Raw genomic sequence first — 27,981 nt, forward strand, 5'->3', positions numbered from 1 at the left:
TCAAAGATGATGACACATGAGTATAACCAACAAAAAAAGATAAAATGTATACAATATACTGTATACACAATATGCCAAATATCGAGGTGATATTTCCAGTCACTGTAGAGACATTTTACCGAAAAACCAAACATGTCAACCTCAGGGTGGCACTAAAGAAAAAGCAAGGGGGGTGCCAAAGTGATGGGATTCACCCTCTGAGGACCATGAACGTCTGAACCACATTTACACGGCAGAGTGTTGTTAAAAACGTATGAATTATCAGCTCGTGTTGAGCTTGAAGGACCTGAGTTTTGTGAAATTTGCTCATCAAAACTTTTAGAGGAGGAAGTGGATGCAGAGTAGACGGAGCCCATTTTGCACACTCAGGGGTGGGTTGTGGTTTGGTGCTGGACTGAGCCACTGCATGTGTGCCACGGGGGTGACACGGCGGTTTCATCAGTCATGTCAGTTTTTCTGTTTGCTGCTCTTCAACTTCCTTATTTGCCCGTGAGCACAGTTTCCTCTTTCGCTTACTGCTCTTCATCAAGGCACAGCTTCGGATAAGTCTGCTCAGTTAACCTGTCCAAAAAGACCAAATCTGAAATTTTATAAAGTGACATGAATTCAGTGTTTTGGTGCCTCTGGCTCGTCTTCACTTTTATGGACTGACGAGACGTTTTTGGTGGTGGCTCGTGGAGCTTGTGCAACACTGGTGAGTACAGAGACAGCGCAGCAGAAGTTGAGCCATTTACTCAACGCAAATGTTCTTCAGATCCTTTAACGTGCTGAAGTAATTATTCCTGTGTGCATGTCCTGTCTGTCTCCAGCTTCGATGCATCCCTTCATGTGTTTATTGACTGAATGAGACAGAGGAGACGGAGCGAGACGTTGCTGTGACAGCCATGTATGTCTGTATGCAGTAGCGTACACGCTGAGTGTGTCTTGGTGTGTATGTGTTGAGTGTGTGTGATGTCAGGAGACACCAGCACCCTGTCCTGGAGGAGCATGTCTCCCACCACCCAGTCAGATTCCTCGGACATGTCTCCCTTGACACCGGTCCCCAGGGACAGCATCTTCCCGGTGAAGATCATCAAAGTGTGTTTCCTTAGCAACAGCTCCAACCTGGGCAAGAACTTCAAACTGGTTCGCTGCGAGGAGGGATGGACCGTCAAGGTATACTCTTCTCTACTCTACTCTACTCGACTCTACTCAACTCTACTCAACTCAACTCGACTCTACTCGACTCTACTCGACTCTACCCTTCTCTACTCGACTCTACTCTACTCTACTCGACTCTACCCTTCTCTACTCTACTCTACTCTACTATACTCTACTCGACTCTACCCGACTCGACTCTACCCTTCTCTACTTTACTCTACTTTACTCTACTTGACTTGACTCTATTCGACTCTACTCTACCCTTCTCTACTCTACTCTACTCTACTTGACTCAACTTGACTTGACTCTACTCTACTCTACCCCTCTTTACTCTAGTGTGGTCTACTCTACTCTACTCTACTATTACTCTACTGCTACTTAACTCAACAACTATATTGTACTACACTGCACTTTAACATACTGTACTGTACTCTATAGTTCTCCGCTGCACTATACTATTTCTCTAATACTGTCCCTTACCTACTGTACTCTATTAAACAACATTTACTTTACAGTGCATCTATCCACTGATGTCTGTTTTACTCTGTTGTAATCTACTATACTGTATTTTACTCTGTTCCACTACGCTGCTCTTAACAGCGCTTTCCTGTATACTTTCATTGAGTTTTCCGTGTGATTCTCTACCTTATTGTACTTGTTTTCGCTCTACTTGTTTTTCTTCCATACTAATTAGCATTAACCTCTAAGTGAAGAAAACAGGGAAGTGGGATCTGCAGGCTGAACAAGATAAGATTTGCAAAATTGTTGCTGAGAAAATGGTTTACAGGGACTACAGTCAGTTGTTTCATAGAAATTATCGATATGATTTTTGCTCAAACTCTGAAAGCAGCATTTTAGAGACGTTAATGCGCACTGATTTATCCACCAGGATGTTGTTAATGTGGTGCTGTCCAGTGGCTGTGTGGGCCCAGACATAAAATACACCCTTTGTTACGGACTGCTCCTCAAACACCTCAAGTCCTCGGTCATACACTGGCTGCACCCAGACCTGACTGTGTCCGAGCTCACGCAGCGCTACGAACAGCAGCACCTGGAGGCTGAGTGGAGGTCAGTCTGTCTGCTTATAAGAAAGAAAGTGAAGTAAGAGTTTGTGTGTGGAGAGATGTGATTTGGCAAATCTAACAGTGACGTTTGATTGTCTAGATACGATCTGAGGATCAGGTACATCCCAACAGCCTTCATGGAGAAATTCAAAGATGACAGAACCACGATGCTCTACTTTTACCAGCAGGTCAGTTATATTACTGTGAAACACAGATTATAGGTTTTTTTTACAGGATTAGGATTTTTTAAAGAAGAATTTAAAGGTTAATGTTTATAATGGCTGTAGTCAGTGGAAGGTGTGTGCTTATCCACAGGTACGAAGTGACTACATGCAGCAGTATGCCTCAAAAGTCAGTGATGGGATGGCTCTACAGCTCGGCTGTCTGGAAATTAGGTAAAAATGCAACCTTGTGCACGCTAGTATGAAAAAACTATTTGGAAATAGTATAATATGTCTTATAAAACTCCTTGTGTTCATTTATTATGTTTGCAGGAGATTCTACAAAGACATGAATCCAAACGGACTGGAGAAAAAGTCAAACTTCGAACTATTAGAGTAAGTCACGTGATTGTTGTATACGTGCGTCGCCCTCCTCTGCCTTTAAATCAGGCCTTTTGTGCTCAAGTGAACCATGCATTGGTGGAAAATATATTTGGGTTTTTGTTGCATTTGCTGGCAGTAAGAGGGCTCTTGGTTTGTATCTCAGATGTGTCTCTTTGAACAGTTTGCATATGTGACAGTGTATGTGCGGAGGCCCAAAATAGCTGTGCTTGCAGATATTTTTCAATGTTGTTTTTTTAATTACATTGTTATTTTGTCATATCTTGAAGACAAAACTTTTCATCTCATATTAATAGGTTTATTTATGTCAGTTCTTGTGAAAACAAAAGGCCGCTTTTTCCAGATAATGAGATAATTTATCATAACAAAATGACTTTAATTTTCAAAGGTCACTGGATAATTATTGAGAACTCAAAAGTGAGTGTCTGGGTCATTTGATGACACCTGATTTTAGGCTTCAGGCTGTCGCGACTGTCAGGGAGGATTTTTAACTGACTCATAACTGTGCAGTTGCAGCTGGGCTTGTCTTCTCACAAAGGATGATTAATCCGAATGTTATCTCTGACAAAACACCACAATGTTATTTCTGACTGTGTTAGACTTTGATGAAAGTACAGTCTGTTTAAAAAGATGCATTTCAAGCTTTATGCTTTTGAAGAGGTGTGTTTGTTTAATGATGGTCTGACTTTCCTGCGTTAGGAAGGACGTGGGGCTGGACCTGTTTTTTCCCAGAGAGCTGATCAACAGCATGAAGGTAGAGAGCTGAAACAACCACTTTAACAGTCATATCCTTGACTGAGTGTTTCTTTCTTCTGTTTAACCCTTCGAAACCTGGAGAAATTGGCTTTGTTTCTTTCAAAAATATGTTAAGTGACCAATTTAAGAAGAAATGACCTGAAAATTTGCAAAAATAACACAAAATTACATTGAGAAAAAAACATAAAACCAACAAAAAATAAGAAATTACATGAAAAAGGTGCTTTAAAAATACAATTATTCTGTAAAATCATTTTCATTTCAATCATTGAACCATGAAAATAGAAACACAGTTTCATGAACATTTTTCACTTTTTTCAATTTATCCATTTAGTCAATATTTACTAAACCCACTAATTTCTTGTAATTTGAGGAACATTCTTGCCCAGTTGCTCATTGTCTTTTTTCCACTGTTTCCGAAAGAAGTCAAATCAATTTGCTCGGGGTTAAAAGGTTTAAACGCATATGAAAGGTGGCTGAACGCAGCACAAGAAAAGTGACATCAATCCAGGTTTCAAAGAGTTAAACCTGCTCGCATCCTGTTGAAGTTATACAATGCAATGATGTAACAATCAGTGATGCAATAATGAAATCAAACATTTTTAATCAATGATTGCTGTTTGTCTGTGTGCGATGTGTCAGCCCAAACAGCTGCGTCGGCTGATCCAGCAGACGTTTCAGGGTTACTCCACTCTGAAGCAGGAGCAGTGCATGGCCAGGTTCTTCACCACGCTGGCTCAGTGCTACAGCTACACACAGGAGAGCTTCGCCTGCCAGCTAGTCGTGAGCAACTGACACTTTATTTGCTTGCATATTTCAATCTAAATGTGTGTTTTTTTTCAAGTGTTTGTGCGTGTATGTCCTGTTTTATAGCTCGGTTGGAGTCTAACAATAGACCTGGTCATCGGCCCTGACGGCATCAGTCAGCATACTGAAAACTCAACAGTGAGCTCACGCTCTCTTTCTCTCAGCATCTGTCTTTACCGTAGAAGCAGATCTATCATAATGTATATCTGTATGTAATAATAATAATAAACATCTGTGTTTCTCTTGCAGCCCATCTGTTTGGCCACGTTCTCTCAGGTGCGCAGTATCTCCTGCTCTGCCGAGACTGACGGTCGGGCTCTGCTCACTGTGCACATAGAGGGAGCCAAACAGGTAAACTTCATAAAGAAATAGTGTAACATTTTGGGAAATATGCTTATTTACAGCAAATCAGCATTTGCAAGTTGTGTTTTAAGAGGAGGTAGATGCCGAACTATTTTTTGAACAGTGACTTCCTTGAGACTTTTGACCTCTGGACAGGGTCAGGCTCTTCCCTAACCTGTTTTACACACACTAACGGTGCTCAGAGTTTCACTTTTATAAGAGTAAGTCGACGTTAAGGCAACATTGTGCAACTTTTAGTTGATTGTTGAGTCTCATTCTCAAGTCGTCAAATACTGACGTTTTGGCTCGGTCCTTTGGTCCGACCATCAGACAAACACACTGATGTTTGACAACCTGGAAATGAGACTCAGCAATCATCTAAAAGTTGCATAAAGTTGCTTTAAATTACAGAGTGAGTTCAACACACACTGAATATCTTGTTTTTCATCCTCCAGCCGCTCACAGTGAACACATCCTCTCTGGCTGTGGCAGAAAACATGGCCGACCTGATCGACGGCTACTGCCGGCTGGAAGGCTGCTCTGAGAGCTCGCTCATTATCCGGCCCAGCAAAGGTACAATTAAGTAAAAATGTAGCAAAACACTGGCTGCATGGACCTGCACCATTTCTATTATTTTACAACCTGGAACTCTTTTGTACTTTTGCCTCTGATTGTCCATGAATCATAATGACATAACTCACTAAATTCACAGGATTTCCAGTGCAATTGGGTTTTTTTAAACTTATAATCTGAATCCAAATAGCAGCAATAAATTTGATTAGTTAAATGGATGTCCAAAGGTACCAAAGTACAACTGAAGCACCCTTATTATCCGTTTTTTCCATTTTTTAAAATTTGAACTCAAAATCAGAAATTGGAAAAATGATTTTTTTATCATTTTCGTGCGGGAAACAAATACTGACAGAACAAATCGAATGAATGATACACGTATTAGGTATAAAACCCTGCAATGCTCCTTTATTTTTTTTCTGATTCTTTAAGGGAGAGACGCAAGACTGAAACTACCTGACATCCCAAAAAGGTCAGTGTGATGAATCATACTGACAAATAACAGGCTGATTTACTCGCTTTAAAGAAGACATTTAAAACAAAAACGTCTCCTTCTCTCTTTTAGTGGTGCTCCCAGTGGTCCTAACAAGGGTTTGAGTAAGTGACTGATCTGAACTTCTATTTCAATTTTGTTTTTTATAGGCTTCCTTTGTTGGTTGGGGCCATATTTTGGAAAAACAAATATAAAGGACTATGTTTAATTTCAATGTTTCTTTCTTCAGGTTCGGACATTTATGCTGAGATTCCGGAGGGAACAGCAGACTCTGGAGGTGAGTCCTGTTTCACTGAAAAAACACTATATTGCTATCGGAGTCCCAAAGTCGGCCGACATCGCCAACATCCGACAACTCACAACAAAACAATCCAAACTGATAAATAGCACTACAGATAAGATTTGATTTTGGGTGAACTTTTCTTTAATGCTTGTGTGTTTAGAGAAGTACAGGATCTCCAGAGATGACATTGTCGTGGGTCGGATCCTGGGTGAGGGATTCTTCGGAGAGGTTCACAATGGAGTTTATAAAAGCCCAGTGAGTTTATCTTTTTTAAATTTCTATCACAGTTCACTCCTAAACATCTCACCTCAGCTGTAATGTGATGAAAACACCAAAGTGAGAGTTGCACTGGTGCTTCCAGCCAAAAGTGTGAATGTGTGGGTGTAAAGTATGCATGTGTGTTTAGTTTAATATTTATTTGCAATATTTGCAGAAGCCATAGTGAACCATACTTTCAACTCAGGGTTTTTTATTTGCCTTATTATTCTATTTTTAGTATTTTTTTTCTAATTTTATGATTGTTTGTGTGAAGAAAGGCCGGGATTTTAAGAAATTTGATTGTATGGTGTAAACCTTTGTGTTTCTATTCTGCATATGACAATACATGTCTCGAATCTTCTTGTAGAGCGGAGAGAGGATCAACGTGGCCATCAAAACCTGTAAGGACTGTTTGGGTGAAGTGAAAGAGAAGTTTCTGAGTGAAGCTGGTGAGTGTGTTGCAGTGATTATCAGTGTTTGTGTGGAGATGTGGCAGACGTTCATAACAGGAAGTGCAAAACAATTCCTCATCTAAAAAAAATCTTCTGGTAGTTTAAAATATGAAAATGAACATGAAAATATGACTGATGATTATTGTTTTAATCACATAAACATAAAATGGAAGGAATCAGTTTCAAAGTGAAGTGTAATGACAGAGGTTTCTGAGTTTGGAACATTTTAAGGTTTTGCATGTTTCATCAGTCAGAGGGTTGCTGTCGTCAACTTCCTGTTGCCTGGTTGTGGTTTGTGAGAAGCTCAGACGGGAGGCTGTGGTATCCCTGCCTGAGACAAGAGACCATGTTTGATTTTTGTTCCACAGCTGACTGACAGAGTGCATTTGTTGTTTTTTTTTGCAGCCAGAAGTGAGAATTATAAGATATTGTTACATAATGAATGCAAAACAATGTGTTGTCATTACTGATTTCTGTACCAAGCAGTCACAGAACATTAGCATTCATTTGAACCCACCTAAAGAATATAAATCCAATATTAACTCTCCTTGTAGCTCTGTTTTGGTCTCCACCCCTTTAGCTCCCCCTGGCAATGCTCTGTTGTGTTCACCAGTTCGTTGTGTGTCTGCTGTTTGGTGCTGAGCGGGTAGCTTACATCAGTTTTTTAAAAGTCGGCACCACGTTCTCGCAAATCACAAACATATAACATTTGAACATGCAGTTTCTAGTGATATCGTGAAGTATTTCATTGACACAGCTGCTCTCTCTTTTGCAGACTTGATGAAAAATCTGGATCACCCCCACATTGTGCGTCTAATCGGAGTCATTGAGGTCGATCCTGTCTGGATCGTCATGGAGCTCTATGAGCACGGAGAGGTGCGTGTTTGTATGTGTGAGTGGCTGGTTTGTATGATGTTATGAATGAAATTGTAAAACTGTTAATCTGAACTTTGAATCCATCATCTGGATAATCATATTGTGGAAACATGCCCCTTTTGTCCAGAAATAAATATGCTGAGTTTAGGTTTCAACAAATATTTAATATGAGTGCAACTGTTTTTTTAAAAGCGGATGTTTTTGTTTCCCTGACAGTTGGGGAAATATCTCGTGGAGGAGAAGTACATCATGACCACTGCAACATTAATCCTGTACTGTCTGCAAATCTGCAAAGCCCTGGCTTACCTGGAGGGACTCAACATGGTGCACAGGTAACACAGACTCATTAGATAAAACCTAAAAACAGGCACTGTGATGGATAATAATTTATTCTGGAGTGTGTTCTGTCTGTGTGCTGCAGAGATATCGCGGTTAGAAACATCTTGGTGGCAACTCCTGAATGCGTCAAGCTCGGCGACTTTGGTCTGTCTCGCTATGTTGAAGAACAAGAGTATTATAAAGGTTAACACACACACACACACACACACACACACACACAAACACACGCACTTACAGATGGCTGTGGTCAACATTTCAGAGAATCGCTGTGTAGCGGAAATTGTTGTTGTTGATGTGTTAAAGCTCATCTCTTCTTGCCTTTTTAAAGAGGTTAGAGGTCATTTTGTGTGTTATTTACCTCTAGCATATTATAAAAATGTGATTATATAAAAATAAGGATGCATGTCTGATCTGTATTTTTGTTTATTTCTCTTTAAATTTGTCCCTTCTGTTTGCAGCCTCAGTCAGTCGATTACCGATCAAATGGATGGCACCTGAGTCCATCAACTTTAGGCGTTTCACCACAGCGAGCGACGTCTGGATGTTTGGTGAGAAATACACTTGTGCTTGCACATGTATCTGAACATAAATATTAAACTTAAACCAACCAGAAACAGACATGTCATTGTGGTATAAATGCTATTCGAGACTTCAGACATACAATAAATTTAGTTCAGCAGTTCTGAAACTTGTTTTGTTTTCATTAAGACCAAATCTAACAAGAGACGACTCAGCTCTTTCATAATTCACGATGAGGGTTACAGATAGATCTGATAATCTCCGCTATCAATGGTTGTTGTTTCAGCTGATCTTGTGTGTGTGTGTGCATATGTGTTCAAATAGGTGTATGTGTGTGGGAGATCTTTTCAATGGCCCAGCAGCCATTCTTCTGGCTGGAGAACGGGCAGGTGATCAACCAGCTGGAGTCCGGAGTTCGGCTCCCCAAACCACAGCAATGCCCGCCCACCGTCTACTCCCTGCTCACCCGGTGCTGGGCCTACGAGCCGCAAGGTCGGCCCGGCTTCAACCAGCTCGTCTGCTCCCTCAGGTACACACCTTAGGTGAAGGCGGAGCTCGGATCTTTAATGGAAGTTAAAGCAGTAGCAGTACCACAGTGTAGAAATATTATGTTACAAGTAAAAAGGATGTAGTATTTATCTGTTTATTTACTTTTTTTTAAGTATAAAAGTGCCTGCATCAAAATATACTTAAAGTACCAAATGTAAAAGTACTATTTTTATATATATTTCTGTATATTCTGCTGAGTGGTTTGTGAATTCCCTCAATAAAGTCCTAAAGATACATATTATCAGAATATATTTAATGATTATGTATTTTTTATTCTGGTAAATAAATGAAGTGCAGTAAAAAACCCTGATAATAGTCTCTCTTAAACTCTGAATGCTGCAAGCACTGACAGTGATTCTGACTTCTCGTTACAAAACGTATGAGTTTTATCTTTCTGATGACACCATACAAGTGCTGAAAACAGAACAAGAATGGCTTCCAATTTACTTTGGGTATGCTTTGGATAGACGTTAAGGTGAATTAAGGTACATTTACAGGAATGTTAAGTTGTTTATACAGAAGTTCACCTTCAACACCAGACAATAGATTAAGATTTTATTATTTATATGGACAGTAAATGTTATATTCCCTCACAAAATTGATAACAGGACACCATTACGCAAACTAACTGATGTCTACAAATGTGTGTTTGACAGTGACATCCACAGGATGGAGTTGGAGCAGGAGGCGAGGCCAGACAGACGACGCTCCATCGCAATTACATTTGACCCTAAGCTCACCTCAGAGCCTCCGCCCAAGGTAGATACCTACATGCTGGTTCCAAGAAAACTGTATCAAAGTGACAAAAAAGTGAAAGAGTTGGAAAATCTGTGATTTCTTTCATAACCATTAATATAATTGTAATGCCTTAGAAGTCATTTTTGACAACCGCTCAGCTTGTATGTCTGTCCACAGGACAGTGATAGTTTGATGACGTAATCAGGTATTAAGAGAACTTATTATCTAACAACAATATTTTGTTTGGTTGCTCAGATTGTCCTTGTATTTGATGTATGATTTCTATTTGGTATGTTATGATTTTTAAACTCCTGTCCTTTTTTGGGGGAAATTTATAGCAATCCTACTGATAAAATAATGATGAAATTGTAGCCATGAGCCAGTTACTCCAGTATGACCACAACATACCAGAATTACATAAATTCCTTTCTTTCTCTCTCATCAGCCATCCAGAATACAAGGAAACACCCTTCCTCGAGTCACGCACATTCAGGTGTCCACACACACACACACACACACACACACACACATATTCTACAAGTACATGCACTGTATTTCCAGCTGACCAATTTTTGGTTTAATTATTTAAGCCCTTGCTGTGACTTCCTGTTCCCTTACAGAGAGAAAACATGCTGTAAAAGTGAAAATTATAAAGTAAAATGCTGTCATGTGGTTGCTTTATGTCAATATACTGTAGATATAATGACTGAAACTCCCGAATTATTTCAAAAAGGGGAAGGAAGTTTGCTGTTGAGTCAAATTCTGCAAAGCCAGCTGTAGTTCAGTTCTTTAGGCCAGAGTGTAAAAACTGGATGACTATGCAATAAAATCGAAATAAACTGTCTGAACTCATTTGAATAGAAACCAAAAAGGGAAAATACATTTTGACATGTAAAATAATTCCCTATAAGTTTAGTAAAAGCTGCAAAAATCACCAGTTTTTCGACAGAGATCATTCAGACTGTCTGGAGTTGAACTGTCTTGACTGTACCTGTGTGAAGAGACATTTATAGTGTGTGTGTGTGTGTGTGTGTGTGTGTGTGTGTGTGTGTGTGTGTGTGTGTAGGCAAAAGAGAGGGATAAAAGGCCGGCGTGGGAAAAAGAGAAAGAGCAAATGGAGGACATGTTACAGAAACAGAGAAGAGAGATGCTGATGGATAAACATTGGCTAGAGCAGGAGGAGAAACAACTGGTGAGAAATCTCAAACGCGGACACACACACACACACACACACATTCCTGTCACGTATCATATTAAAGCATGCCTTGCTAAACTCAGCAAAGGAAGCTCAGGAAGTACTTTTTGGCCACCAGAGTATGATGAAGCGATGCAGGTGACGTGTCATAAAAGCAGACCATCTTGGGCAAACGCATGACACGTCAAAAAGAGAAATGACCACCTCACCACATTACGCAACACAGCCTGCTGCGTTCTGATGCCTGCTCTATTTTTTCTGCAGGATCCAGTCGTGAGAGTGGACTCAAACGTCAAGGTACATTATCTTGTTTTTTATTTGCTCTTGTGGTAATTTTAAAGGGATATTAAAGTTGCATGAAGCATTTTTTGAGCACTAGGGGGCAGAGACACACATGTTAACTGTGGGCCAAACACAGGTGTTTGAGATATTGGTCCTCATGCAGCAACATTATCTTAAATTTATTTTATATTTTCTCTTAATTTTCTGGTAAGAGAAAAAAATAAGAGAAGTAAACTCCAGATGCACCAAAAGCTCTTAACTACCCAAATTTGCTCTCACCCAGGTGTTGTTTTTTTGCATGAAAAATGACTTACAGGAAAGAAATAGTTACCAATTTATTTTCTTATTTATGAACTTATTGTTTGAGCTGCACTTGTATATTTTCATATTTTTGATTTGTATGAAAAAAATCTTAATTTTTAAAGTAGATGTGTAGATCGTGAATGTGTAGATGTGTGGAGAAAAAAGTACGATATTTCCCTCTGAAGTGTAATGGAGTACAAGTGGAAAGTGGCATAGGATTAAGTTAATCAAGTACCCAGAGATTTGCTCTTAAGTACAGTACTTGAGTAAATGTACTTAATTACAGTTCAGCTCTGGTCAGCAGAGAGATGCACAGTAACTGAAATTGCAGTAATTGGGATCAACAGACAGTAGTATTTTATCCCTCACCCCTGAAATTTAGTAATCCAGTCATTAGTATTCCTCCAAACCTCCTTCTAAATTTAAATTAAATGGTATTAATGTATTTTTATGTTCCTCAAATATAAAACCTATTTTTTCTTGCGTTGGACAACAATCTGTGGACTCTAAAAGCCAGATGTTTTCTCTTATGTTGGGTATCAATCAGTGGATACTAACAAAACAAAAACAAATCCTAGATACGAGCAAAAATGAGAGAAAATTTGTTCATATGTAGTTTCTTGCAAGAAGCCCATTGTTTGGTCTATTAGCTTTGACATAAAGTGGAAACTCAAACTGATTAAAGTGATAAATTCACATCCTCTTTTCTTGCTTTTTTGCAGCCTACGGAGAAAAGGCAAGAAAATGGTGAGTAGCTTCATCATAGCTGACAACTGGGTTTATTAAACAGGCTTGACTATTTCTAAACTCTTGTGCTTATAATGTTGCAAAGGACCGTGGATGAATTACTGAAGCGTCAGTGAACTGAAGTTTCTCTCTACTTATAAAATATTATTGCACCAAAGGCCAATTTCAAAGGATACAAATTGACTGCAAAAGGTCCAAAACAACTAGAAACAGATACAAAATTACTAGAAAGAGACAAAAAAAGACCAAAAGAGACACAGAATTACCTCAAGGGGACACAAAAACCATATAACGACTGCAAGGAGACACAAAACAACAACAACAAAAGAGGCAAAACCACCACAAAGTCTGTGTCTTGCTCATATGTTGGAGTGTTGGTGGGGCCTTTTGTTCATCTGCACCCAGGGGCCCACCGTCAGTGTCTAATTTCACATTAGAAGTCGGTTATAAATGTGTTCGTCAACAAGATGTGCAGATCTGCAGGTTTTTCTGTTTTTGTCAGGTCCACCAGAGAAGCCACCAATGCCTCCTACAGTCTCACAGGTAAAAACAAACTACACCAACACTTTAAATTTGGTTGAAAATATACTAAGATTTTGTTACTTTATTATGAAAAGAACCATGTACAGAAACTCAAATAGTTTGCACAGCTGACATTTTTCATATCGAAATTGATTTTGGTCATAAAAAAGTCTTGTGTTGTTTGTAGCCCCGGCCCACAGCTGAGCTGGACCGATCAGGTGACCAGGTGTACACCAGCGTCATGGCGATGGTGAAACAGGTGGTCCAGCTGAAGAATGATGTCAACACACTGCCGGCCTCCGAGTATCCCAACGCTGTCAAAGTAGGTAGTTCGAAGCCGGTTCCAGTACCTCGAATTTGGATCCAGTACACCAGTACAACCAGATCTGTTAATATTGTCGTATTTTTGTACGTTTTCTCTTGCCTTCTAAATATTTTAATTTGTATACTTTATTACAATTTTCTTCTTCAAGCTGTCATGTATTTTTTTCACATCTCCGTGAAGCAGTTTAAGCTGCATTCCAAGTATGAAATAAAATGGTATTATTATTTTTATGATTATTAGGATTATTATTATTAGCTGTAGTTATAGTAGTAGTAGTAGTAGTAGTAGTAGTAGTATATTTCATTGCATTTTGCAGGTCAAAAGGTCAAATCTGTGTGCTGTACAGGTCTTAAACAAATACCACAGTAAACTGAGATATCTGTCACTCTTCCATCCCCTGTCCCCATCACTCCGTCCTTCTTCTTCCGCGCCTCTGTCTTTGCCTCCCTCCATCGTCCTCCCTCAGGCGGTTGGTATCACCCTCCGTAGCCTGATCCAAAGCGTTGACGAGATTCTGCCCGCTCTGCACAGCTCCGTCACAACAGAGGTAGGCCTCGCTTCACCTCCCTTTGCATCAGTAATTTGTGACAGTGTGCACGCATGCAGTCAGTTGACTGGATGTACTTTGGACACAGAAGGAAAAGCTGAAGGTCAATACTCAAATTTGATCATTTCCTCAATTAATGTTACAATAAAAAGTATTTTTCTTACCTGCAAGTGACCAAACTTAATCATGTGATTTTATCTTCCCTCCATCCAGATAGAGGGAACTAAGAAACTGCTGAACAAGGATTTAGGGGAGCTGATCAACAAGATGCGACTGGCCCAGCAGAACGCCGTAACGACGCTGAAGGAGGAATGTCAGCGGCAGATGTTGGCAGCCGCTCACACTCTGGCACTGGACTCTAAAAACCTGTTGGACGCTGTGGACCAGGCTCGTGTCAGGGCCAACCTGGCCAAGCCCAAGCCTGTTTCTCAAGAAGCAGAGGATGCTGGGGAATGAAGTTTTCTTTTGGACTTAAAAGAAGGACATGAAATTTAGTTTGCATCATGAGGGGACGAGTTCCTGTGTTCATGAAAAGATGTTATAATATATTTGTATTTTCTCTTAAAAAAATAAAGTCATGTTTACTTAAAGGGGACCTGTCATGCTCTTCTTTATGTTCTGTCATATAAAGTATAATGTAAGAGTGTTGAATATACATGTTAAATGTGGCCAAAGTTTCAAATAATGAGTTAAACATTTGTGAAAGTAAACACTGTAAGAAAAAACCTCAAATATTCTGATTTTAATATTTTCTTTTACTTTTTAAACTCCTAATGGATTTCTTTTATCTTCACCTGCCAGGCTATTGCACATGTTTTTTATATTACACACACTGACACATCAGAAAAACATGTAATCTGGGTTGCCACTGTTGTCAGTTTCAAAATCATGTCCAGTTGCGTTTAAAGGCTTGCATTGGTGATATTTCACAATAGAGAATGTCCCAATTTTCTGTTGCAGTCATTCCCCAAACAAATCCAGTTTTAAAGTTATCTTGATATTAAGCCACTGAAAGATCCAGCTGTTTATGGTAGTTGCTGTTAGTTTTAGCTGGTTTTAGCTGGTTGAAGATGGTCTTAGATGGTACTTACCCAGTTCTTGTTGGTCTTTGATGGTTTGACATGCTGGTGGGACCAGCCTGTCAAGCTGCACACATTCAACTTTATGCAGAACACACCACAGAAGATGAAAAGAAGAAAACATACCTTAAGCTGGTCAATTAAGTTAATTATCTCCCATTAATCCTGCATGTTGTTAGTATTTGGTACAGCTTCATGTGCCCCTCAGATGCACAGAACCATCAAACTGGATCTTTAAGTTCTCTCCGATTAGAGTATAGCATGAGTTAAACTATAAGTGTTTATACCGTTCCAGCATTTCAAACAGGGTCTGTGAGGCCACAGACGAAGTGAAGCCGGTGTAGACTCCGCTGCAGATGTTACAGGACAGTGTGTACAGTATAACAGGAGGAAGAAGTGTTTTCAGTTTGTACTCGCAATCTGTTGGTGCCAAATAATCTGTTACATGAGGAGCAAAGCTGGTTTACAGTAATTCCACAGTAAAGAGTGAACAAACTGGTTCTCCATGATCATGTTGGTGCACCTGTGGTAATGGTTCGGGGCCAATATTACCCTGAAATCCTATTATTCTACTGTACAACACTGTAAAAAATCTAACGGTAATATAATGTTATTTATGGTTTTTACACTGTAAAATAACAGTGGGATGCAGGCAACTACATCTGCCAGACGTTTACTGTAATTTTACAGGAACATTTGTTCGTGATGCCAGCATCCTACTGTTATTTTATGGGGTGAATACCATGCATATTTTTCACAGTAAATTACTGCTAAATTTATGGTGGAATATTTTGCTCCAAAAAGCAACTTTCTTGAAGATTTTTTTTGCTTTTGCCTTTTTTATAGACAGGATAGCTTCAGCGAGAAAGGGGAGAAAAAAAAACAAAACAAAAACAGAACAAAAAAGCAGTACATTACTTTTTGAATTTGGCTGTATTTGTTCAACAGTTTGTTACAATGTAGGCCTCCAAGTGTAGGTTTCAATCCCTTAATCCATTAATTAGTCTTTAATTATCTCGCCTGAAAACTCCTGTATAAGTTGTCATGGTTCCATCATTGGTAAATAGTTAAACTTAAGAGCGACTACCATTTTAATGGTGTTAATTGTTTCACCAAATAGTAAGATGGACAGATGTATAATTATCTAGGTCATCTAGGTTGTTTCTTGTCCTCTTTGTTAGGAAAACACCCCCATTCAGCTTTATCTGGAAGTTACACCGTCATCTAATTCCTTAGAGCAAAAACTCCTGTGTGTCCACACCAGGGCAGGTTTAACGACGCTTGACAACAGGCCCCTGTGTGACAGTGGCCTCAGGACAGCCACGAAATGATCTGCTTTCAACACTTTCCTGTGACAGCTGAGTTTCATGCAGCATTTTGTAATTAACAGATACATGACCTCATATTAAAAAAACCATCATTAAATTAAAAATCACCAGTGATGGGCGTTACATGCTATTTATAAGGCAGCAAAAACTACAAAAATGAAAAATAAACTGTTTAAAGGTGTTGAGGTGTATATAATCTATAAGGCAGCACACCTCAGGGCAGAAGATGATCTCTTTTTCTCCACCCCCGCATGTAAAGCTTTAAAAGGCAGCTCTTCAGGTTTAGGCAGACAGTAGGTTCACTCTTTACATACATCAGCAAACATCCATCAGGATCTGCTCATCAGGTAAGAATTTTCCTGCAATTTCAGACAAAACCACTGACAATGAAAAGTGTACATATATGATAAGTCAAGCACTGCAGGGGTTACCTCAAAAATAGAATTATTAAAATGTTACTTTTTTTTTTTTTTTTATCCTATAAAACTTGTTGTTTTACCATAAACACTAAACTCAGTGCACCTGGTTCTTATTGTGAAGCAGCATTTTGTTATCAAGCAGCACAAACCTGGAGTAACATGCGAGATGATGTTAGACAAACTTGGACTCTGACCACAGACCGCTCCTTTTTTACACCGTCTGTCATTCAAAATTTATTTTAAATCATTGAAAATAATCTTTTTATCTTTGCATCTCTTTTCTGCATTCATGTAAATGCATACTGTAAATCAATTAGTAATTCATTTTACCTTTTAAATCTTTTCTCTTTTATTGTAAGTCTTTTTAATATGTTTTATATATTATTGCTGTGTGAAGCAGTTTGAATTGTTGTTTTTTGTATGAAATGCACTGTACAAATAAAGCTGCCTTGCCTAAAAATGTACAACTATACATCATTGTGATGTCTATAGCTATCTATGATGTCTATATAAAAAAAAACTAAACTATAACTATATTTCAAATGTTTAACTGCAGCTCTTTTACACCTAATGTCATGTCACTCATATTACTTATTTTGCACAAACAACATGAAAACCCAACTTAGAGTACTGTCTTTTACATTCTGTACTTTTTAATAAATATATTTTATGTATTGCAGTGATAATTTGTAACACATTATGCTTGACAGATTTCAGAGCAAGGATCAACACTTTTGCATTGCATTAAACAATCAGAATAGGTTCAAATATGTGAACACACACAAAACGTGTTTTCTTAAACTGCAGTGCCGTGAGCCACTGGAATTTGCGTAATTTACGAAAATTGTAAAGCCTGTAAGAACATCTGGGTTGCCAAGTTGTAAAAATTCCTTTGGCTGGAGTTTATCTTTCAGCATGACAATTGCGCTGTTCTTTAATTTATAAAATTTATCCAAAGGACAGTTTTGAACTGTTTTTGTTGAGATAAGACAATAGAAAACATTATGTTTTGGGGATTTTTTTTATAGAACAAATGCAAAATTCTCAACCCATTTCATACAATAACAAGTAGAGAGCTGTATTGTCTTTTTGTTTGCTAATAACTTGCTGGTGATGTGTAACTTTTCAGTCCTGCTGAACATAGGATGAAGAAGAAATTGATCCTTGACGTGGACACAGGGGTGGATGATGCTCAGGGCATCATGTTGGCTCTGGCAGACCCCAATGTGGAGATTTTGGGGATTACCTGCTGCCATGGCAACACCCCCCTGGAGAACGTCCTCAAGAACACACTGCGTGTCCTGAAAGTCTGTAACCGGCTGGATGTAAGTGTGTGGCTCACTGTGACTCCAGTCATGGGCGTGTCAACAAAAATTCTGGTTAAAACCTCTCCTGTTAAAATAAAATTAGGAGTTAATATTCAGGTATTTTTCCTAATTTAACTAAATTAGTTATATATGATGCATTATACATGATGCAGCATATACCACTCTGCAGATCCCAGTATATCGTGGCTGCTCTGTGCCGCTGCTGGCCCAAAAAAAAACCGCTGGAGATTACCATGGGAAGGACGGGCTAGGCGACGTCCCAGATCCGGACGCTCCAGGCCTGGAGCTGCTGCAGAAGAGAAATGCAGTGAAGGCCATGATCAAGATGGTGAAAGAAAACCCTGGAGAGGTGACAAACATTACGCTATCTGTGCAGTGATATGGTTGGCAAGTGAGAGAAAATAGTTCCTACATGAAGTATTCCAAAATGTCCAACGTATACTATATATGTCAATGGATTAATGAAAAGGGGCCAATGAAAACCAGAACTTTTGGGAAAGAGGACAATCTAAATGATGTAAAGACTCAGGACTTCATTAAGTCTTTTGTAATACATTTCACTTTGTAAATACCAACTTTTGGTCATTTTGACATTTTTATCAACTTTGTATTACTGCTCAGTGTTGAAATTGTGATCAATTATGCAATCTTTGTTTTTATATTTTTTTGTTTTTGTAAATGATTATAGTTATTTAAGGGGGGTTCTTTTTTATACGTGTGAATGTGCAAATAAACTAAACTAAACTAATCTAAATTAGATACCTGTTGATTTGTGTTATGTTTTTCATTTGTTATTAAATTTAAAGAAAGATCTTACAAAACTAAATGTATGTTGTTTGGTCTGCAGGTGACTCTTGTGGCCACGGCACCCCTCACTAACCTGGCTGTCGCAGTTCAGCTGGAGCCTTCCCTCCCTGAAAAACTGAAGGCGCTCTACATCATGGGAGGAAACATGGAATGTATGTTATCTGTTATTTTTGAAATATATATTCAGTCTGTTGTATGTTTTATTCTTCTCCTAAGATATTCAGGGGATGACTGTGTGTGTGTGTGGTGTGTGTGTGTGTGTGTGTGTGTGCAGCCAGGGGTAACACCACAGTGTGCGGTGAGTTCAACTTCGTGGCTGACCCTGAAGCTGCCTACATTGTGTTGGACCGCTACACCTGCCCCACCTACATCGCCACCTGGGAGTTCAGCTGCAGGAACAGCCTGCCGTGGGTGAGGCTGGAAACATAGCACTGCTTTACAAAAAGATAATTAGCGTTATCTGATCATTATCAAGTTTTCACACAAGGCTGATCTGTGGTATTTAGATTTATAAAGCAGTCATGTCCATGTTTGTCTGTCAACAAAACAGAATTTAAGTTTGAAATAACATGTAAAAAAGAGATGTAATAATGCTGAACGCTGTCTGTTTACCTCCCTCAGTCCTTCTGTGACAAATGGCTGGACCAAAACACTGAGAAGGCTGCCTTTATGAAAAAGATTTCAAGCCTTTCGATGAAGGTAAGTGTGCCAATTGTTTTAATACGAGGATGAAAATGGTCATATATAGGGGGAAATTATCAATTCGCACCTGAAAGTACAGTATGCAACACAGAGCATGCATGCAAGCATGTCGAAACACGTAGATAATTACACACTAATCTTACACTGACAATTGAGCTTTGCACGCTATGTCCCAGCCAAATGTTCTGAACTGCCTAAATCATATTCAGCTCACACGGCCGTACTGCATGAAAACATGTTTATTAGGGCTAGCAAGCCTTTTCGGGGCCGTGAGCAGAATGCCTCCTCCTAAGCTCACCTTAAAATGTGCCAGCCACCCTAAAATGTACTGCAGATTAAATCACCCAAAAATCATAAGTGTAAATATAAAAGTACATAATAAACAAAAAATATAACAACATATGTTGTTTAATGACCTCCAGATTCTAAAATTTTGCATAGTAACCCTCAAAAATTGTGATTTGTTGAAATCAGTTATTAACCTCCAACTTTTTGTCAGCCTTCAAATCACAAGATTTTGAATCCACAGAACTTTTGCATCCCATTAAAACTGACACAGTGATATGGAAGCTCATTTCCACCAATGTGATTAAACAGATCCTAAGTGATATTAATGAGGAACTTTATGAAAATAATCACTCAGTAACTCAAATAATAAAAACCTTTCAAACAAAAATGACTCACTCGTCTCAAAAATAATAAGTAACTTTCTTGAAATTTGAGTTAGTATCTGAAAATATGTAATATATACCAAACCACGATAACATTCTCAAAATAATCGATCTTGAAATATGAATTAATATATCAAAATAATGACATGTCTAAAAGTAATGACATAGTATCTCAAAGTAACAAGAAATCTCAAAATACTGATTTAGTACAATTTTTCTCAAAATAACGACTCTCTTGTCCTAAGAAATAGTGAGAAACTTTCTTGAAATAAGTATCGAAAAATGATTACATTTTTATCTCAAAACAATGATAATAAACTTTCTTGAGACGTGAGTTAGTATCTCAAAATGATATTTTGTCTATAGTTCCTCGAAGTAATGACTCAGTGTCTTTGTCATTATTGTGAGATTTTAAGTCTTATTATAATGGCTTGCTGGATCTTTTTTTGTTTTGGCCACAATGGTAGAAATGGACTTCCATACAACTGAATGCTTTAGTCTATTGTTTTCTTCTGTGGCGCTCTAGCAGCAGCTGCTGGGTTATAACATGTCTAAATGTCTGATTTATTGTCTCTGCAGAAAGCTCAGTCAGCAGACTATCAAAAGGAGATCACAGAGGGAAAAGGGTTCAATTCCTGCGACACCTACGCTGTGGCTGCTGCCATCGATGACAATCTTATAATAGAGAGCGACGTGGTGAGCGCCTGCTGCTTTTATATCTTTAAAATACAAAACATACCAGTTCAGGTCAGCACCCAAAAACATGTCGTGTTGCTCCACCAGGTTGCAGTGACGGTGGAGCTGGAGGGGACCCACACCCGAGGCATGATGGTGCTGGACTACATGGAGCTGCTGAAGAAGAAACACAAGGCCGTCGTCATGAAGAAGGTTGACTTGAAGAGTTTTAAGAAAAAACTCATGAAATCAGTGGAGTAGAAATACACTGTAGCAACATGATGGCATGATTTTGTCTCATCAAAATAAATCACAACATTTCTGATTAAAAACTGCACTTTGGATTTTGTCTTTTCTTATTTGCAATGTGTATTTTTTACATTGATGTCTGGGTTTTCATTGTTAAACACAGAAATTTTATTTTTTAGAGTTTGGGTTTATTATAGATATGATGATGTATGTCTGCAATCTGACAACAAATTTCCTTCCATCCACCTTCTGTTGGTGCCAAATAATCTTTTACATGAGACAGTTATTATGCTATAAATGTAAACAATTATCCGGCCTAATGTAGCATCATTTTCTTGAATTTCTCATATATATATACATATATTCTCTTAATTCTCTGGTAAGAGACGATATGAGAGAAGCCAACTCCAGATGCACCAAATGTAGAAAAAAATAGCATGTAAGTCTGAAATATAAGATATTTGTTTGATGCTATAATGTACAACAGTTATATACATAAGTAAAAAGAACAAAAGTGTGAAATGAGCTTTCAGAAGACGTTGCAGGTGCTCCTTGGATTAATAATCAACAATGGATATTTTGTGTAATTTTGAAGCTGATTGGTGACTGATTTTGTATTTTCTGTAATTATTGTATGTATATTTTGATTGTGTTTTGTTGTTTTTTGGGTGTAGTTGGTGAGTCTGGTGTCAAGAATTTATGTCCTTTCCCAGAAAAATGTCATTACATTTCATGAACTAAGAATACATAAACGATATATAATATGTGTAACATGTAAAAATAGCCTACATTCAAGAGCTGAAAGAATTTTGCACATTTAAACGATTGCAAAGAGGTTTGCTATAGTTGAATTTTTGCAGCATGTTGTGCGTAGGGGGTTAAGTAATAGCTGCCAAGTTTGCCTGTGCCTCAGGCCGGTTTCAATGTTTGGTCACAATATGTCTTCATGTCTCCGCATGATTCATTATCGCTGCAGAAAGCTCAGCCAGCAGAATACTTGAAGGAGATCAAATAAGATAAAGGGTTCAATTGCTGCCACACCTGCACCTGCCATCAATGACTTATTCATAACGAGATGAGCTGAGCGTCTGCTGCGACAGACAAACCAAAACATTTCAGCCCGGATTATTACACATCAGTGTCTTGTGTTGCTCCACCAGGTTGCAGTGAGACTGAAACTGGAGGCGACCTGCACCCGAGGCATGATGGTGCTGGACGACACGGAGCTGCTGAAGAAACACAAGGCGGTCGTCATAAAGAAGGTTGACTTTGAGAAGTTCAAGCAAATGTTTGGGAGTTTGTTGAAGAAGCAAAAACCCGTAACAAGCTCAATCACAAAATGTGATTTGTTTGTTTTGTTGTAAATATTTTTGCAAATTCCTTTTGAGAATGTACATTGCAGAAACAGGAAATGTTGACCAATGATTGTGTTGCAATGCTGTTCAAGAAATGCTCAAAAATGAAGACCCAAATACTCAATTTTGGAAACGCTACACCCCTCACACTGTAGATCAAACTGAGTTGAAATGGGACTCATAAGTCCAGCTCAATGCGCTCCACAAAGGTTTGAGATTACAGTCATAAAGCCTGGTAGTTATCTTTAATGCTTTAATGTATGTTTTGGAAATTGTCAAAGATCTTGATCCTTTGTAGTTTTCAAGGGTCTGTGTTAGCTTGGACCCCAGAATTGCTGCTTTGAATATTTCATTGTTTTCTTTTTAAAACATAGTTTAAACATCTGTAAACTTTTTATGTTTATGCAGTTGTGTATCCTTCATAGACGTCTTTTAATTCATCACAGAAACACATAAAGTTGCGGTATGGCCTCGATTAAAATTGCTTTCATGTGCAAAACATTAAAAACAGGAAATTCCCTGGCAGAGTGGCAGAGTAGTGAAATGAAACAATGAAACAAACTTTACAACACCCAGAGCTCTCTTATCATTCAGCAGTAGTTTACTTAGTGTCAGGCTTTCAAACATGTATGGACTTTGCACGTTGAAATCTGTAAAACTAGCGTGCTCAAATAGGAGGAGGAATTGTTTCAAGCCAAAAAATAAACAACACAAAATGTTGTCTGCAGGAAACACAAGAAACAAATCAACATAACTGGAGGAGGAGGAGGAGACTAAATCCTGTCATGCTGCATTACACAGCCTTCTCATGTTTCTCTGCATAAAAGCAGAGCGCAGCAGACAGAGGTTCCACCTCTCAGTGTGTGCAGTTTGGAAGAGAGAGCCATCTTGTTGCTGAAACTTTCTGATCGGTAAGTAGATCTCTTGCTCTCAGCTAAAAACACTGAATGGTTTCACTTTATTAATTCAGTAATGAAAAATTGATTGGCTAAGATTGTATAAACCAACAATGTGCACAACTGGAGCCCTTGGATCTAATCTTTAACACCAAACACCAAACAGTCCCTTAGAGATAATTTTTTTAGGGGTTATATGTGCTTTTCACTCCTCAGTTCATGTTCATGTGCATGTCACACATTTTGTCAGGATTGTGTATTTTTGTTTAATCTTTGAAAAACCAGCTCAGCTCCTACAATAAGTCTAAAATACACAGTGTAAACACAATTGTTACATTCAGACTGCAAAAAAAAAGCACCAATGAAACCCATTCAAACTGTAATTTTTGATCCCACAGCAATCAAAGCATAAAAACATGCATAGTATTATTTCTGGGTGTCATTCTGGGCTTCTGCCTTGGATCGCAAAGCAAGAGGCCTCCTTCCACATGTGCATGAAACGCCTTCTGGCTGCATCAGCTGAGAGCCGTCATGTGAGACAGAGCAGTTGGCTGAGTTAAGTAGTGTCACAGCTTTTTGGGGGGAATAAAGGCTGTTTTTCTTTATTTTTGTGTGTGCGAATTGATCTAAAATTTCATCATTAATCAGGAAAGTTAAAAATGTTTTTTAAGGTATATGAGGTACCAGAGCAAATAAAAAGAGAAGAGTTTGGTTATTAAAAAATAAATCCAGAGAAAGGATCCCCTGGACCTCTGTACTGAGGTGCAGGCTAAGCCCCCGAAGTCCTCAAATCCTAGAAAAGCCCCTGTGGAGCAACTGTCTCAGTGCATGAATGTGTCTGTTGAACTCAAGCTGACAAATATTTGCAAAAGCAGTTGACCATCGAGGTGTGACACACACTACAATGCTGATTGTTAAGATTCTGGAGGACAAAATTTACAAGCGAGAAGAGAATCGGATTCAAGGAGGAAGCTGATTAATGTTCCCCTCCCAAAGAAAACAAATTCTTCTGATCACCTCTGTCTTTAATTTCTCCCAGATATGATGAAGAAGAAGGTGATCATTGACGTGGACACAGGGGTGGATGACGCTCAGGCCATCATGATGGCCCTCGCAGCCCCAAACGTGGAGATCCTGGCCATCACCTGCACCCATGGCAACACATCCCTGGACAACGCCTGCAAGAACACATTGCGTGTCTTAAAGGAATGCAACAGGACGGATGTAAGACTTTGTCAGATCACAACTTGTATATTATGCAATAATGATTTAGTGGCATCAGCAAATGTTGAACCTGAAATGCCCCACAGATCCCGGTGTACCGTGGCTCTGAAGGGCCCCTGCTGGGTCGTAAACGCCACGCTGGAGAATTCCATGGGAAGGACGGTCTGGGAGACGTCCCAGATCCAGACGCTCCGGGCCTGGAGCTGCTACAGAAGAAAAAAGCAGCAAAGGCCATATCCAAAATTGTCAATGCACATCCTGGAGAGGTGAGTAGATGGTAAACCTCAAATACAAAACACACCATGTCTTTTCAAAAATGGCGGTCCAATTTTTTTGGTAAGCAGTAAGTTACTGCATTATTTTCTACCCTAACACTTATTCAGTGCTTCATACTTAATGATAAATACTATGTTTGCATGTTTTAGGAGAATAACAAAAGGAACAGTTCACCCCCTAATCAAAAACACAGTTTTTCAGAAATAGCTTTTTTACTTAAGATAATGTACAGAATGTTTTTTGAGATGAAGAGAAGGCAGACATTTCTAAAGCCGATATCTCAGTGAAACTGCTAACAACAAGCTCTGTGGAATAAAACTTTAGTCACCAGGTCATGATTTATGGAAAGAGACATTTCTGTTGAGTTTTTTAAATAGTTGTTTTTGGTGCTTTGAGCACCACAAGCTGAGTGCTATCTGGTTCCATTTTACTTTAGAGAAGACAGACATCCCTTAGGACGATATCTCCAACACTCTGCAATATACACCAAAACAATCTTGACTGATAAACAGCTCTACAGGTTAAGGGGAAAAATATGTATTTCTGATTAAGGGGTGAATTGCACATTTAAATCAAAATATAGATTTAACATTGCTATTTTAGACAGCGCTACAAGTTTTGATTGTTTGTCTTTTGCTGTAAAGTCTAATGTAAAACGTTCAACTGTGTGCAGGTGAGTCTGGTTGCCACGGCACCCCTCACTAACCTGGCCCTCGCAGTACTCATGGCCCCGAACTTCCACAAGAGGCTGAAGGGGCTCTACATCATGGGAGGAAACACTGAGTGTATGTGTATCTGTGTGCAAACACATACTGTGAGTGTTAAACTCAGTGTCATGTACAGTTAACATGGAGAATAATGTGTGTGTGTGTGTGTGCAGCCAGGGGTAACACCACAGTGTGCGGAGAGTTTAACTTCGTGGCTGACCCTGAGTCTGCCTACATCGTGCTGGACCGATATACCTGCCCCACCTACATCGCCACCTGGGAGTTCAGCTGCAGGAACAGCCTGCCCTGGGTCTGTAATTATGTTGTTATGAGAATTTTAATGTGCAAAAGTTGTTTTTTCCTTTTCTGGCACTGACAATACCCCCCCACCGGTCCACAGTCAACAAAGCAATGACACTGGTCTGGATATTGTATAAATATGAAAAAAAGCAACAATAATAGTGAACTTAAAGAGAAAAATTATAATTAAAACAGCACTAACACGAGGACTTAGTTACATTTTTTGCAAGAGCATTTTGTGCAAAAACTAATTAAATAAACAACATAACTGACTTATTTAAATCAGTTTGTGGAAGTAAAAGACGCCTTACTTTCTATCTTTTTCTCCGTCAGTCTTTCTGCGACACTTGGCTGGCCCAAGACACAGACAAGGCTCGTTTCATGGACAAGATTTACAGCCACACCAGAAAGGTACGGAAGCGTCTTGCTTTAATTTAGCACTCTCAAAAAGAATTCAGAATTAAAGTCACTTGTATGTCTCTTTTTTAACTGTCCTCACTGCAGATGGTCCAGACTGAGCGATATCAAAAGGAGCTGATAGGAGGACCTGGATTCAACACCTGTGACACCTACGCTATGGCTGCGGCCATCGAAGACGATCTGGTGACTGAGAGTGAAAAGGTGAAAATACTGCGCTCATCACTGTAACATGCTCTTCTCTGACACCAACATGTTCACACAGTTTCTGCACATTAAAAAAGGCGTATAGTGTGATTAAAGGAATACTTCACCGACCGAAAAAACATTTGTATATCAATCACTCACCCAGTGTTACATTGCATTCATGACTTTGCTTTTCTTGCATGTCTCCACCGTGAACGGAGAATTCAAAAATGGACACATTTCTTCATGAATTGAAGTCATAGGAGACCATGTTTAACAACAGCGAAACTATATCACAGAACTGATGCAGTAAAATTCAAGACTAATTTATCCAGTCTTATGATTGCTACTTTAACAGAAAGGGGAACTGAATGGAAAGAAGTTACACTTTTAGTTCAGTTCCTTTTCTGCTGGGGAAGTACTGAGTATATGACTGGATAAACAAAACTTGGATTATACTGCACAAATTATTTTGATACAGTTTTGCTGTTGTTAAACATGGACCCCTGTGGCTTTAATTTATCAAGAATTTTTGGATTCTTCATTGAGTGTGGAGACATGCCAGAAAAACAAAGTTTTCTTCACAAATTTAGCATAAAACAGGGTGAGCAACTGCTATACAATGATAATTTTAGGAGTAAAGTATCCCTTTAAAGCACAGATTTTCAATTTTGACCAAGCAGCAGTATTTAATATAACCTCGTCTTCCTCCTCCAGGTCGCAGTGACAGTGGAGTTGGAGGGAACCTACACCCGAGGCATGATGGTCGTAGACCACATGGACCTGCTGAAGAAGGAACACAAGGTCACCATCATGAAGAAAATCGACTTGGAGAAGTTCAAAACACTGCTGATGAATGCACTGAAATAACTCAATACTCTGATCTTTGGAAAGTACAGTACTGACACAGTACAGACACAGTATAAACGTATTCAGCAGCGTGCAGCTGCATCAGAAAATATTGCATGCATTATAACCATGAACCACACTTAAAGGCCACCGAGGAGAAAAGTATACAGCTGTCCTGTGTTTTCTGACGCTGACTATTGCACTAACACAATGGAAAACATCTGGAAATATCCTGGTATTTTATGTCTTATAACATAAAAGGTAAACTAGAGCTAGACTTTAGAGAAATCAGTTACTTTTTAAATACATTATGTATACAAAAACATACTATTAGACTTTTTACTCATTACTTACATAGTGTTACATAATGTCCACATTATTTGACTAAAAATGTAATTTTTTATGAATTGTTTGGTTCTTTTTACATTTGGGAGATTGAGATTTTCTATTTTGGGGGATTTTATTGTATTCTATGGATTTGGGGATATTTAGTCTCATTTCAGGGATGTTTTTTTCATCCATTATTGATGCTGTAACTGGCTCAGGTGTTTTGCATTGATTGTTGCATTAAGTAAGCAGCATATGATTCATATTGTGAGTTATTAGAAATTTCTGTAGAATTAAGACCCCCCCAAAAACACTAGAAACTGATTACTGATGGCTGGGTGCCAGAGGGGGCTGACGAGATCCAATAAAATTGAACAGAAGGGAAAAATTGACTGACGTGTCTCGTGGTTTTGAGTGTATGTTAAGTTTGTTAGAGTATACTTTTAAAACATGAGTTGAAATTTGATATTTGTGTTGGTTTCGAATTGGCCTTTTTTCTTTTATGGAATGAATACT

At 38.8% G+C, this 27,981-nt stretch overlaps 3 protein-coding genes and 1 long non-coding RNA gene across 6 annotated transcripts; 3 read left to right on the forward strand and 1 right to left on the reverse strand.

Moving 5' to 3' along the window:
- Positions 1-14,260, forward strand: LOC121962660 (protein-tyrosine kinase 2-beta-like). The gene is made up of 30 exons (XM_042512897.2): positions 1-694; positions 810-1,155; positions 2,030-2,208; positions 2,305-2,392; positions 2,520-2,599; positions 2,699-2,761; positions 3,467-3,521; positions 4,166-4,306; positions 4,397-4,468; positions 4,580-4,681; positions 5,128-5,245; positions 5,675-5,714; positions 5,808-5,839; positions 5,965-6,012; positions 6,179-6,273; positions 6,644-6,725; positions 7,504-7,604; positions 7,821-7,936; positions 8,026-8,126; positions 8,402-8,491; positions 8,787-8,991; positions 9,668-9,770; positions 10,195-10,242; positions 10,816-10,941; positions 11,209-11,241; positions 12,252-12,276; positions 12,779-12,819; positions 12,986-13,120; positions 13,590-13,670; positions 13,884-14,260. Exons 2-30 carry the CDS (start codon positions 952-954, stop codon positions 14,124-14,126), a joined length of 2,847 nt encoding a protein of 948 aa, XP_042368831.2. The 5' UTR covers positions 1-694; positions 810-951; the 3' UTR covers positions 14,127-14,260.
- Positions 14,261-16,267: 2,007 nt separating this feature from the next.
- On the forward strand, positions 16,268-22,005 carry LOC121962755 (nucleoside hydrolase-like). 2 transcript variants are annotated; one of them, XM_088074437.1, is made up of 8 exons: positions 16,268-16,424; positions 17,641-17,821; positions 17,994-18,173; positions 18,672-18,783; positions 18,906-19,042; positions 19,253-19,330; positions 20,584-20,700; positions 20,788-22,005. In XM_088074437.1, exons 2-8 carry the CDS (start codon positions 17,642-17,644, stop codon positions 20,938-20,940), a joined length of 957 nt encoding a protein of 318 aa, XP_087930563.1. In that variant the 5' UTR covers positions 16,268-16,424; position 17,641; the 3' UTR covers positions 20,941-22,005. The 2 variants fall into 2 exon arrangements, with proteins under 2 accessions (XP_087930563.1, XP_042368977.2); XM_042513043.2 differs by having other exon boundaries at positions 16,334-16,424; positions 17,626-17,821.
- LOC148185474 (uncharacterized) lies at positions 16,494-20,884 on the reverse strand. The gene is made up of 3 exons (XR_015775862.1): positions 20,744-20,884; positions 17,984-18,113; positions 16,494-17,888 (listed from the first exon to the last, which is right to left on the reverse strand). It is a non-coding gene; the product is annotated as an uncharacterized LOC148185474 (long non-coding RNA).
- A 932-nt stretch (positions 22,006-22,937) lies between the features above and the next one.
- Positions 22,938-27,857, forward strand: LOC121962753 (inosine-uridine preferring nucleoside hydrolase-like). Of its 2 annotated transcripts, none has more exons than XM_042513041.2 (8): positions 22,938-23,194; positions 24,219-24,403; positions 24,490-24,669; positions 25,353-25,464; positions 25,560-25,696; positions 26,020-26,097; positions 26,191-26,307; positions 27,007-27,857. In XM_042513041.2, exons 2-8 carry the CDS (start codon positions 24,221-24,223, stop codon positions 27,157-27,159), a joined length of 960 nt encoding a protein of 319 aa, XP_042368975.2. In that variant the 5' UTR covers positions 22,938-23,194; positions 24,219-24,220; the 3' UTR covers positions 27,160-27,857. The 2 variants fall into 2 exon arrangements, with proteins under 2 accessions (XP_042368975.2, XP_042368974.2); XM_042513040.2 differs by lacking the exon at positions 22,938-23,194 and adding an exon at positions 23,596-23,734.
- Positions 27,858-27,981: the final 124 nt, after the last annotated feature.

Source organism: Plectropomus leopardus, chromosome 24 (assembly GCF_026936395.1).
Source record: "Plectropomus leopardus strain MGB_pleo_1.0 chromosome 24, ASM2693639v1, whole genome shotgun sequence".
Taxonomy (NCBI): domain Eukaryota; kingdom Metazoa; phylum Chordata; class Actinopteri; order Perciformes; family Serranidae; genus Plectropomus; species Plectropomus leopardus.